This window comes from Phaseolus vulgaris, chromosome 11 (genome assembly GCF_051622355.1).
Source record: "Phaseolus vulgaris cultivar YP4 chromosome 11, ASM5162235v1, whole genome shotgun sequence".
Taxonomy (NCBI): domain Eukaryota; kingdom Viridiplantae; phylum Streptophyta; class Magnoliopsida; order Fabales; family Fabaceae; genus Phaseolus; species Phaseolus vulgaris.
The window spans coordinates 7,777,604-7,789,238 of NC_143508.1; the positions used below are offsets into that span (position 1 = coordinate 7,777,604).

General features: G+C 33.0%; 1 protein-coding gene across 6 annotated transcripts; it reads left to right on the plus strand.

Annotated features, from left to right (window-relative positions):
- The first annotated feature begins 3,626 nt into the window (after positions 1 to 3,626).
- On the plus strand, positions 3,627 to 9,133 carry LOC137838329 (P-loop NTPase domain-containing protein LPA1 homolog 1). Of its 6 annotated transcripts, none has more exons than XM_068647711.2 (8): positions 3,627 to 3,817; positions 3,921 to 4,060; positions 5,446 to 5,771; positions 6,571 to 6,652; positions 6,807 to 7,232; positions 7,327 to 8,064; positions 8,201 to 8,311; positions 8,542 to 9,133. In XM_068647711.2, exons 2-8 carry the CDS (start codon positions 3,926 to 3,928, stop codon positions 8,911 to 8,913), a joined length of 2,190 nt encoding a protein of 729 aa, XP_068503812.1. In that variant the 5' UTR covers positions 3,627 to 3,817; positions 3,921 to 3,925; the 3' UTR covers positions 8,914 to 9,133. The 6 variants fall into 6 exon arrangements, with proteins under 6 accessions (XP_068503812.1, XP_068503734.2, XP_090153273.1 ...); XM_068647633.2 differs by having other exon boundaries at positions 3,629 to 3,853; XM_090297147.1 differs by having other exon boundaries at positions 3,629 to 3,817; positions 6,571 to 6,722.
- The last annotated feature ends 2,502 nt before the right edge of the window (positions 9,134 to 11,635 follow it).

The following is an 11,635-nucleotide window of genomic DNA, read 5'->3' on the forward strand; positions in this document are numbered from 1 at the left end:
CCTTGGGTTGCATTAGATGGTGAATAATGATTGTAATTATTACACATCAATTAAGCATCACTTAGTTCTTTAGATAAAAAAAGAAATAAACTAAGGAAACAACTTAAGTTCATGCTTCTACTTCATCTAAATCGCCTTTTAGACTATTACGATGCTTTAAAACATTACTATTTCATATATGGTTAACATATCTTTCAATTCTATAGACACACATATGTATATATACACACCTTGATGTACATCAATTACATTATCACATGGTTCTCATACATTTAATAATTAAAAAAATTATTAAAATTAAAATATTAAATCAGCATACCTAGATGTAGTGTGTCAACAAGCTTAAGGTTCACTTGTCACTTCAAAAAATTCCAACAAAAATTCAAATAATCCTCCAACTACCAATCTTTACATAAACAACATTTCCCTTTTGCTAAAAACCCAAAAGACGAGGGGAAAATAATAAAGTCTTCAATAGAGATTGAACCACTTACAAAAACTCCTCTTTGATAAGACAACTTTTCTTATTAACAGCTTTCTCCTCAGAGTTATAATAGTCAAAATCTTCTCTAAACTTTACAATGTTTAGAAAACAAATAGTTTTAGAGATAAATTTTTGAATAAAATAAAGAATGAACATCTAACTTGTTTGAAAATTTTCAAATCTTTAAAACTTGTCTTAAAATAAAATCTAGCCTTACATGTTATATAAAATATATTGAACTTTACATCATATAAGAATATGCACACGATAATATTTTAAAAAATATAAGAATCATCTCCATTTATTTATATAACTTTTGAACAATTTTTTGAATATAAAACTTCATTTACTCTCACATCAAATGTGATCATAACAATAAAAAAAAATAATAAACAGTAATACAAGCTAACATAAAATTAGTTTATAACAAATCATAAAGCATACATGGTAGATATACTAATAACCTTCGCAATTTCATTATATAAACAAAACAATCATTACTTGCTTAAAGTCCTAAGGAAAAAAATATCAACACATATATCTCTTGCCTCAACAAAGGATTAAAGGACTACTTTGGAAAATACATATTGAATGAATCTCATCAAAGATCAACACCTTACTTATATCCAAGCCTATGGGAAATGTTAATAGTAGCTAAATGCATCAGAAAATCTAATACAACAACCTTCTTCAATTTTTCACTACCTCATATCTTAGTGAAATTAAGATATTTCCTTTCATTATTGGGTTGTAATACTTAATACCACTTATTGCAAACCATGTCAAATTGCTATCTCATGTATATATTGTTCTTCATCCAACTTAAAAAACACACAACTTTGTTAGATAGTTTGGTACATACAAGATAATATAACAAACTAGACGGTCTAGTAAGAAGAAAGAAATTAAACCATTTGATGGTTAGACAACCTAATCAAGCAAATAAACTAGACGATCTAAAGGAAAACTGTCTACACAAAGACTAGACAACCTAGTGGAAGATTGTTTATACCTAGAGTAGATGGTCTCATGGAAGTTTGTTTATATACAAAAACAACGTGCCAAACAAGGTTTATCAACCTCTCTCAAGCTGGGAATAAATGTTTAACATTCCCAACTTGGTACACATGGTTTTAAAAACAGTAGGAACAATATGTTTAATGTAGATATTTGCAGCTTCGAGAGCGGAAGCCATATGAAGAAGCTTGATAAGACCTTAATTAATTTTTTCACTAATGATGTATCTCACAATCAATCTCAATATTCTTGCTGATTAACCTCATTAATCCTCTTAATGGTCTTTGTGATGTCGGTCAGCTTGGACTGAGTGTCAAGTCATGGTCTCAGTCGTACGGGTCCTACCAGCACAGTTTCCACGGTTATTTTTAATTAGATGAAATCATATTTTAAAATTTATGGAATTTTTATTTTAAAATATGTTAAATATGAATACATTTATATGTATAACTTTTTCTAGTCTCATCCTATATAATAGACGGATCTTTCTCTCTTGCTCGTTCAAAGTCCGCGTTCTAACACTAACAAATAAAAAAAAATATAGAATTCAAAGCAATTAAAAACAAAGAAGATAAAATGCAAGTCTGCATGCAAGAAATACGACAAAAGGATCCTATCCACTGTCAAAATCAACTGCATGTTTAAATGGTTTATCAAAATCTATAAATAAAGAAAAATAAGTGAATTTATTTTAAATGGGAGATTTTTTTCATAATCAAATAAATTTTGCTAATTCTATTTGGTGAATACGGGGAGATATAAAATCTAAATTAGTACTTGTCTTTTTATAAGTTAAACTTATAAACGCGGAGTTGGATAAATTAATTTATAGAAAAATATATATACTCTTTTTTTAAGAGATACTTTTTTTAACTTAATTTATGAAAATATATTTTATCTTTTATTCTTATTATTAAGTATTTTGTAAAAAAAATTTATATTTTTTTATATATTTTTTTTCTGTTTTGAAATGTTTTATCTAACACAAATCCGTTTATAGATTGATAAAATATACAAGGGTAAAAATAAAAAAAAAAACAATACATTAAAATAATATTAAAACAGGTTCAACCATTAATAAGAGATCTAAACAACGAAAATGGATCTGATACTGGATAAATTTGACTTTCTCCATTCTCATCTTCTCGAAGACTACATGAGTTTTAGTTCATATTTAAAAAAAAAATTATTAAATTATTATATATATTGTATACAATTATATATAATTAATTTAATAATAATGATTAATGAATCCTTACATTAAAAAATCATATTTAAAAAAACCAAACTAATAATTAAATATATAATTTAAAGTTTTTAATCAATTACTATAAATCAAATTATTTAACTTAAACTAATAATTTGAATTTAGTTAATTGAAAAGTAAAATATAAAAATAAAACCTTACAATAATGGATGAAATATACAATTATTTATTTTATAAAAGTAAATAGTGAATACTTCTGGAGTATAAAACCTGAGTTTCATTATATTATTCTTAAGCCAACCCCAATTGAAAATAAAAGCATTACAATAAGGTAAGGAGGGTAATACGTTGAATTGAAACGTTGCGTTTTATTAGCAGTGCTACCTAACCTAGAGAGAAAACAGGTTCATTCTTCTTTGACAAACGCAGACATATAGGAACCGTTATTTTTGGTTTGTTAAATTTACTTAGTCAACTTCTTCTAGTTCTTAAAGTAACAACATAGAAAATAGAATATTTAAAATTATAAGAATAAAATAAACGAAGGAAAACAGATTTAGATTTTACATTAATACTGTTTTTTCTTGTTTTGAACAATAAAATTGAATATTTGAATCTTATTTTACTGAGTATGAAGCGAGGAAGGAAAAAAAGTGAAAGCATATATTATATTATATTATTTGAATATGCATAGTATTGGTGATTTATTGAATAGTTAGAAAAGAGGTGATTGATGTAATTGAAGATGAAATAGGTGATACTGAAGGTGGGGAAGGGGACCAGTGGGGTAGGGAGTGAGAGATTCCAAAAAAAAAATAATAATAACGCGGCAAAAGAAATTCGCGGAAGGAAGGAGGGCAAATCCGTCATTTGGGAAACCTGGATCTGCTATTTAAACTGAAATTAGACAGAAAAAGAGAGTGGTATCGTGAGAATAAGGGAGGCGAGAGTGAATTGGACATACCAGAATGCCGCACCGTTCAATCCATTCATCGTCCAACAATGGCTCAGGAAAATCGTTGCCCTAAGCTTCCTTTTCAATAACCTTGTATTGTTTCATCGACATTGTCGTTGTTGTCGCCTCCACGGTTTTTCTCTTTTGCGTTGCTGTTAAGTTCCTTTCGTGTGGGCCCGATCGCATAAATGTCGGACACATTTGTTTTTGGTTGTCTTTTGTTTTGGTTTTGTTTTGAATGGATGAACAATCTGCAGGTGCGATGGGCGAGGTGGGGAAGATACTGTACATAGTGGTGGTGGATGACGCGCAGAAGAAAGAGTCCTTTCGCTACACGCGTCCCGTTCTTCAGAGCACGCTCCAGCTTATGGGATGCAAGGCCCGTCACGCCTTCAAGGTAACCAACCACTCACTTTTTTTCTCTCCAATTCTTCTTTTATCATATCTAATTCCTAGATATGTTGCTTTACGTGTCACGATTATGAATACGTCTGATATTTCGACAATATAACAAATTTTCAAGGTTTTGGGTTTGTGATCTGTACCAGGTTCTGGATTTGAGGGGGTTCTTGTGGGAATTTTGAGGTTTTTTTTTGGTTGGGGGAGGGGTCGTTTTTACCTTGTTGACCGAGGTGGTTTGACCTGTTTGTTCTTTAGCTTTGCCCGTAGTCCACGACGTGAATAACGTCTTCGGGGGTTTTGTCTTCTTTTCCGTTCGTTTGACTGCGTTTCATTTGGTTCTTGGCTTTCTTGATTCAACTGCGTATAGAGATTGGAGACTGGAAAGGGTTATCATGCGTGTAAAATTCAGCCTATTTTTATTTTATTCCTTTTATTTTTTAATTGTGTTTTGGTAATGGATGATGCATTCAAGGTGACCTATTGTTGTACTCAGAATGAAATCCTATGATTGAGAGAGAAGATTCTATCAAAGATAACCAATCAGGTTTCTCTCAAAATTAGTTATGAAATTACATGAGAGAGAAGATTCTATGAAACATAACTACTCGATTTTTTCTCACCGATCTATTATCGATTAAACGTTTGATACTTCGTATCAGTTACATAATTATGAGAAAAATTAAAAATTGAATTTATGTAGTAGATTACTAGTCTTTTTTGTTTTTCAATCCTTTTTTTCATTTGAATGAAATGGGATTTGAATCTTATTCCCCTTGCTGAGTTTAACTTGGAGAGACGAGATATATCACTAATCATTAGTTGGCCCTTATTTGATAAAAAAAAACGTTTTACCTTTTCAACTTGAGTAGGAAAAGTTCCAAATTAATGGACCATAGAGGGTTATCTTTATTCAGTTATAAAGGAACATTTTCAATTGGAAAACCTTTGTTTCTTTTAAGAAAGGTCAACCTAGTATGAAGCGTGTATCCAACATTTGTCTGCTTCTCGAAATTACACGATACAGCATTGATATTAGATTAGCTGCTTGCATCTTAATAAATAGAAGTGCTATTGGCTGTCTGTCTACTAAATATGAGGTACCATGCAAATACTGGAACAAGTACTAAAAAAACCAAGTAAAAAAATATTGTAGGAGGCAGACTACTAGAGGTATTTGTTTATGTTTGAAGATTATTTGACACCCATAAGGTAGACATGAATATTTGATATACAATGTTTATTTTGTTTTGCCATTAGTTTGTGGCATCTTTTAACGGCTTCTATTAGCCTATTCTTATATGTCTTGGGCAGAAACTGCATATATCATCTGAATTATTCTACAAACTATTCTAACTATGTTTTTCATTTTCCTCTTATCAGATCAGCCAGAGAGTTTTTGAACTCACAAGGAAAGCACATTCTACTGATATTTTGCAGCCAGAAGTAGAGGCTTTATCAGGTTTTGATGCTTTCAAGGGGAATAATTTGAAGAAAGATGGTGATGCTAGCCTGGATATAGCAGACTTACGCAACCAATTACTTTCTGGGAAAGATTATAAAATTAAAAGTGTACCATTTGAGTTGTACAAAAGGCGCACATCTGCGTTCATCCGAAGAGAAAATTTTCTAGATATTGTCTGTGATGCCCTGGCAGAGTACAAGTATGTGGGTCCTAACCAGAGAGCAGACTTGGTATTAGCCTGCAGGTATTGCATTGTTTTATTGGAAAAGTAAATTGGACCAGCTGTAGCATATGCTATCCTGTAGTATTCTGTTAACTGATATGATTTGCTATGGTTTATAATTTATTTTTTCGAGTAATTGTTACCATGTTCTTACTTTGCATGATATATTTATTGAAACTGGATTACATTCATATATCATTAGGCATTTTTCTTTGGGCATTATACTGCTGTAAGAGTTTTGAAAATGTCAAAAGTTATACCATAAAATTGTGATTTACTGATTTCAAGAACTTTCATCTCATGTCTTGTGCTAGGGGGTTTCCTAATCACTTATCTGTCTTTTCTGCAAAATATGCTACCACTTCTCTAAATCGGCAGTGAACTCTCCCAATTTGAGATCTAGATATGTTTGTAATACAACTTTGTTTTAAAAAATTTCAAGGAATTTGAGTATCCTTTCCAGAAACTTGAAGAATAGAGAATGGTAGATCTGAGTTTTCAAAGTGATTTTGCATACTGATTTGGTTCAAGTAGTGGTTAAAATAACATCTCTTCACTTTCTAGAATTTGTTTTAGTAAACACTTTCTTCTTGCACTTATGGTTTTATTTCCATGTTGAAAATCAGGATCTTTGGACTGGAAGTTCAATTGCCTCCTAATAGTTGTTTTGGAAACTATTCTAAGTGAATTATCGATCTCTAATATGAAGAAAAACATGCATCATGACAGCATGTTGTTATCTTATATTTGTCGCATAAGATTTTACCTGAATGCTAATTCAAAATATGGTGCAACTTTTCATTGTTTTCTTTGGTTTCAGGATCCGAGAACGCAAAGAGTCTGTGACAGTGCTGTTGTGTGGCACAAGTGGCTGTGGCAAATCCACGTTGTCTGCATTGCTGGTATTTTGACAGAGAAACAGTTGATTGTTTTTCAAAATGCAAAATATATCTAGGTTTTGCTTATTTTGTGGTAGGATATGCATGTCGGTAAGTTGAAACTGAGTAATATTTATACCTTACAGTTCAATAACTATTATTTTTATCTTCACTTCAGGGAGGTAGGTTGGGAATCACAACAGTGGTATCAACTGATTCCATTAGGCACATGATGAGAAGTTTCGCTAATGAGAAAGAAAACCCCTTGCTGTGGGCTTCTACATACCATGCAGGGGAGTGTTTAGACCCTGTCGCTGTTGCAGGAGCGAAGGCCAGAAGGAAAGCAAAAAAGCTGGCTGGTGTGTCACGTTCACTTTCCAAGGATGAAGCAACTGAGGGTAACAATTCTAGCAAATCTGATAGTAGGATGTCAGAGACTAGCTCTGGTCCTACTGAACTGCTTAGTCCCAAACAAATGGCTATTGAAGGATTCAAGGCACAGAGTGAGATGGTGATTGACAGTCTTGATAGGCTTATCACGGCATGGGAAGAACGAAAAGAGTCTGTGGTTGTCGAGGGTGTTCACTTGAGCCTCAACTTTGTTGTATGTTGGATTTCCGTTATTTTGTCCTTCTCTATTTCTTTTCTTATTGATGTCAATTTATGTTTTCGTTCTAAAATCTTAAATACTCGTGCAGATGGGGCTCATGAAGAAGCATCCTTCAATCATACCGTTCATGATACACATTACAAATGAGGACAAACACTTGGAGAGATTTGCTGTACGTGCGAAGTATATGACACTGGACCCAGCTAAAAACAAGTATGTGAAGTATATTAGAAACATCAGAACAATCCAGGATTATCTCTGCAAGCGTGCTGAAAAGCATTACGTTCCCAAAATAAATAACACAAATGTTGACAAGAGTGTAGCAGCCATCCATGCAACTGTATTCAGCTGTCTTCGAAGGCGTGAGATGGGGGAACAGCTATACGATCCTGTTAGAAATACTGTGACAGTTGTTTATGAGGAATATAGAAATCAATGTGCAGCAAATTCTTTGACCGCAAAAGGAATGCTTCAGTTGATCCAAAGACAAGGTTCTTCAAGGAATCTGATGGCTCTCGTTAATACTGATGGGTCTGTAGCAAGGGCTTGGCCTGTTAATTTAGTTGACAGTAATGGGAAGCCTGTATGGTGCCATGGACCAGAGAATGGAATTTGTCATCCAATGTATGGTCCCTTAAGAATTGGGAAGGCTGAACCAGTAAATCTTCAGTTTGGTCTTTATGGAATCAGTGCTTGGCCCAGTGATGGTGGCACTAGTCGTGCTGGAAGCGTAGATGAGTCTAGAGCCGATGGAACTGATACCGGTAGTAGATATGTATCCTCTTGCTGTAGCTCACCAAGGATGTCAGATGTCGCTGCAAAGGAGGTAAAGTCGAAAAATGTTTTGTAAATTAATCTTCATTGAATATCAAAATTAATGGTTTGTTATTGTCAATGGCGAAAAAAATGGACAAGACCAAAATCATTCTATCATTTGTTGATAATTTTTGGTGTTGTTTTAGCTCAAGGAAGACTTCTCAGTGCATGGTAGTGATGAGGAGAATGACGATCAACCTGAGGTGGGAAGTGATGAAGATTACAGTGATGAGGCCGACAAACATGGCCATGAAGAGGTAGACTTGTGCTTTTGTCTATCTCTATGCAATAGAATTTAATCTATAGAAGAATGTCAAAATCTTTTGGGTTTCCTTTAGCAATAGCAATATTCGTCAATGTTGTTTTTCCATGAATCGGTGGTCTTTCACCTGCATACCTTATAATTTAGTTATATGACTAGTATTGATCTCCTCCGACATAAAGAATATCTGGGTCTTTTTTCTAATGATTTTTTATTGCTTTGCAGGTAGGATCAGTTGACGAGGAATCAACAAAATCTGATGAAGAATACGATGATCTTGCAATGCAAGACGTAGTGGAAAATGGGTATTGGTCGGACGATGATGATGAGTTTAGGAGTAAGGTTGGTCCTGTTGGCGGGGAGTTAGGAAGCAAAATGCATGGGGGAAACAGGTATCGTCGAAACCTGGATCTTTTCCATAGAAGTAGAAGTGAGCCAGTGGGAGTTCCAGAGCCTCAATGTTCTTATTCTTCTTTGCTCGTTGAAAAGAGTGAGAGGAAAGCCAAATTAAGAACACGTTCCCTTAGTATTCCTGCATTAGGAAAACACAGATCAGCAATGAATGATCCTATCCTTTCCGGTGCTCCTCAGAGGTAGCACCACATTCCCTCTTCAAAGAACAACTAATCATTTAGATTTTTTTGGTGCATTTTCTTAACTGTCTTACGATGATGTCTCATTTGTAAATAGTAGAGCGTCCAAAACCTTAGTCGTCTTCTAGTTATTTTGTTGCTTCGTATGGATGAACTCATGTTTTCACATTTTTCTTTAACATTTTTCTGAGGATGTATATAAGGTATGAAATTCCTGATGTCAACCTTCTCTGCTCTATAACTTACGCAACATTGCCCCTAAGTATAAAAAGCCTCATAATTTATAACTAGATAACATATAAAAAATGCTATGTATTTGGTTAATTTGTATTTTTTCTATCAAACATGGTATTATTTTTATGTTATCACCCTTATTAAATGGTATTATTTTTATGTTATCACCGTTATTAAAATTGTGTGAAATTGTCGTCGAAAACTAATCAGATTCTAACTTTCTTTTTGTCCAGAAGACGGCCAAAGGCCGAAAGAAGCATTTCATTCAAACTGTCATTAAATTAGTCATCCACTGCCAATACAAGATTATTTGTAATGTTTTAAATTTTTTAAATATTCTGAAATAATTCTAAATCAGTAAATATTCATATATATATATATATATATTTATATATTGTATTATCAATTATATTGTATTATCAATTTATTTGTTTTAGGGTTCAGGGAAAAATAATATATTGTTTATGGCCCGTTGGTTCATATTCAATCTGACTTCTTCTAGATCAGTGTGATGAATAAGAGTGTATGTGGTCCGTCATACTCTTATACATTAACGTGACGCCATTGCTGACCTTCACAATAGAAGCAGAGTCTAATAGAAAACACCCAAAAAAGTGTTTATTCTGAGTTTATTAATTTCATTGAAAAACAATGGTCAATCGAAAACAGCTTTTGAAGAATTGCAGATTTGAAACTCTAAACTTAAGTGGAAGCATTAATAAACTCATCTTTTGTGAGATCATATATACAAGTCATTCAATAGAGATAGTTCTACTAGAACCTAGAACATTCATAATTTTTGATAAATTTTGGTATTATTTATTATTATGTAAAAGAAACTTCATCAATTTATTTTCTATTGAGGAATAGAGAATAGGGAGTGTTAATATAAAAAAATAGATAATAATACAAAGTAAAAGAATTTTATCTGCAATTTATCATTTGCACACTAGTGTCTATTACAGATTTTCTTTTTGCAACGATTAGGTGGAAACCGCCATTAGAAAATGTCATGGTGACATTTTTTTTTCCAAAAATAGTTCTTTACTGTTATTGTATGTGCCCATATTTATGGTTTCCAATTCCCTTACCTACATGCTCGTCGTTGAGCCTCCTAAATGTTCTTTGTCTTCATTTTTCCTTTTCCATTTAATATGAAATAAGAAAAATATGTAATAGGAGATGATTACATTATGTGCAACTATTTAATTGATGGGTGCCGAGAGAATAAAAGTTGGATAATTTCTTCATGTGGAAATTAAGGAAAACTACATTTGTTGTGAAACATGTTAGAAATTATATTTAAATTTGTTATTTATAGTTTATATAGTTTATGTATTTAGACTCAACAATTGTTAGTTTATCCAGGCTTAAAATTTAGATTGAATTTGAGCAACCCCATTGGAGCTTTTCCTTTTTACAGCAATGATTCCTTAGGTTGGCTCCCAGCTACTCTTATCTTCCTTGTGCGCTCAGCTTTGCTAATGTTGGAGAACATGCTATCTAATGTTGGAGAACATGCTATCTGCAAAAACGAATAAATGTTTAGTAGTTATGATTTAACGAATAAATGCTTAGTAGTTATGATTTAAGTTTTTTTTCAAAGGTAGGAAATGATGTGTACCGGTGTAGGCTTTGAAGGCACCGAAAAGATATTCTTTAGTTAACAATGTTGTGGTATCAAAGACGACTTTCAGACTCAGCAAAAAATTCACAAATGCCTTGATCTTTTGAGGGCAGATCTTCCAAGCGTCGAACACTCTAGAATCGAGGATTGAGCGTTCAATACAAAGGAAAGTTGTCCAGTAGGGACGAATCTCCTGCCAAGCTTGGATTTTGAGAAATCAGCCTTTGAAATTTTTGTAGGACGACTGGAAGAGGGTAAGTAAATCTCTCCTAGGGGCACCATTTAGAGAGACTCATAGTTGACGACCTGAGTGTTTGGCTTTGAAAAAATATAAAAAGACCTCCACAGTCGGCGAAATGCCGAGTTGGGACCACAAAATTATAAAATCTCAGATGGATGCCCAACTATTTGGATGTAGCTGAGCGGGGGCTACGTTTAGTTTAGATAATAACTCCTTTTAGATAATAACTCCTTTTCAAAACTGGACAAGAGTAGACGAAGTAGGACCTTTTTAAAGAACGTAACGTAGAAAAAACAGAATGGGTCATCAGAATTTGATGATTCATCGCAGCATATAGGTTCCTCTTTCTTACACTCTACTACTTTTACTAAATCCTCATCTTTTTTGTTCAGACAACACCCTGCTTCCCTTAACTTCCTAATCGTGAACGAGAGGTATAATAAGAGGTCTCTTTTAGGAGTTCTTTTTAGTCCAATGGTACACAAAACTATAATCTATTGTAGAAAGCAACTAAAGCATAAACAAAGACAGAATACGAATACAATTTAGGACAAGACAGAATGAATCGAATTGGCGTAAACTAAGATATATTTCTCATAAAGCAATCGATAAAATGTATGATAA

What these genes read in the sequence shown, in the direction of transcription:
- LOC137838329 (XM_090297146.1), top strand. Translation starts at nt 3,902, where the DNA reads ATGGATGAACAATCTGCAGGTGCGATGGGCGAGGTGGGGAAGATACTG. An exon ending in AGGCCCGTCACGCCTTCAAG is followed by an intron (nt 4,061 to 5,445) that starts GTAACCAACCAC and finishes TCCTCTTATCAG; the next exon opens with ATCAGCCAGAGAGTTTTTGA. An exon ending in GACTTGGTATTAGCCTGCAG is followed by an intron (nt 5,772 to 6,570) that starts GTATTGCATTGT and finishes CTTTGGTTTCAG; the next exon opens with GATCCGAGAACGCAAAGAGT.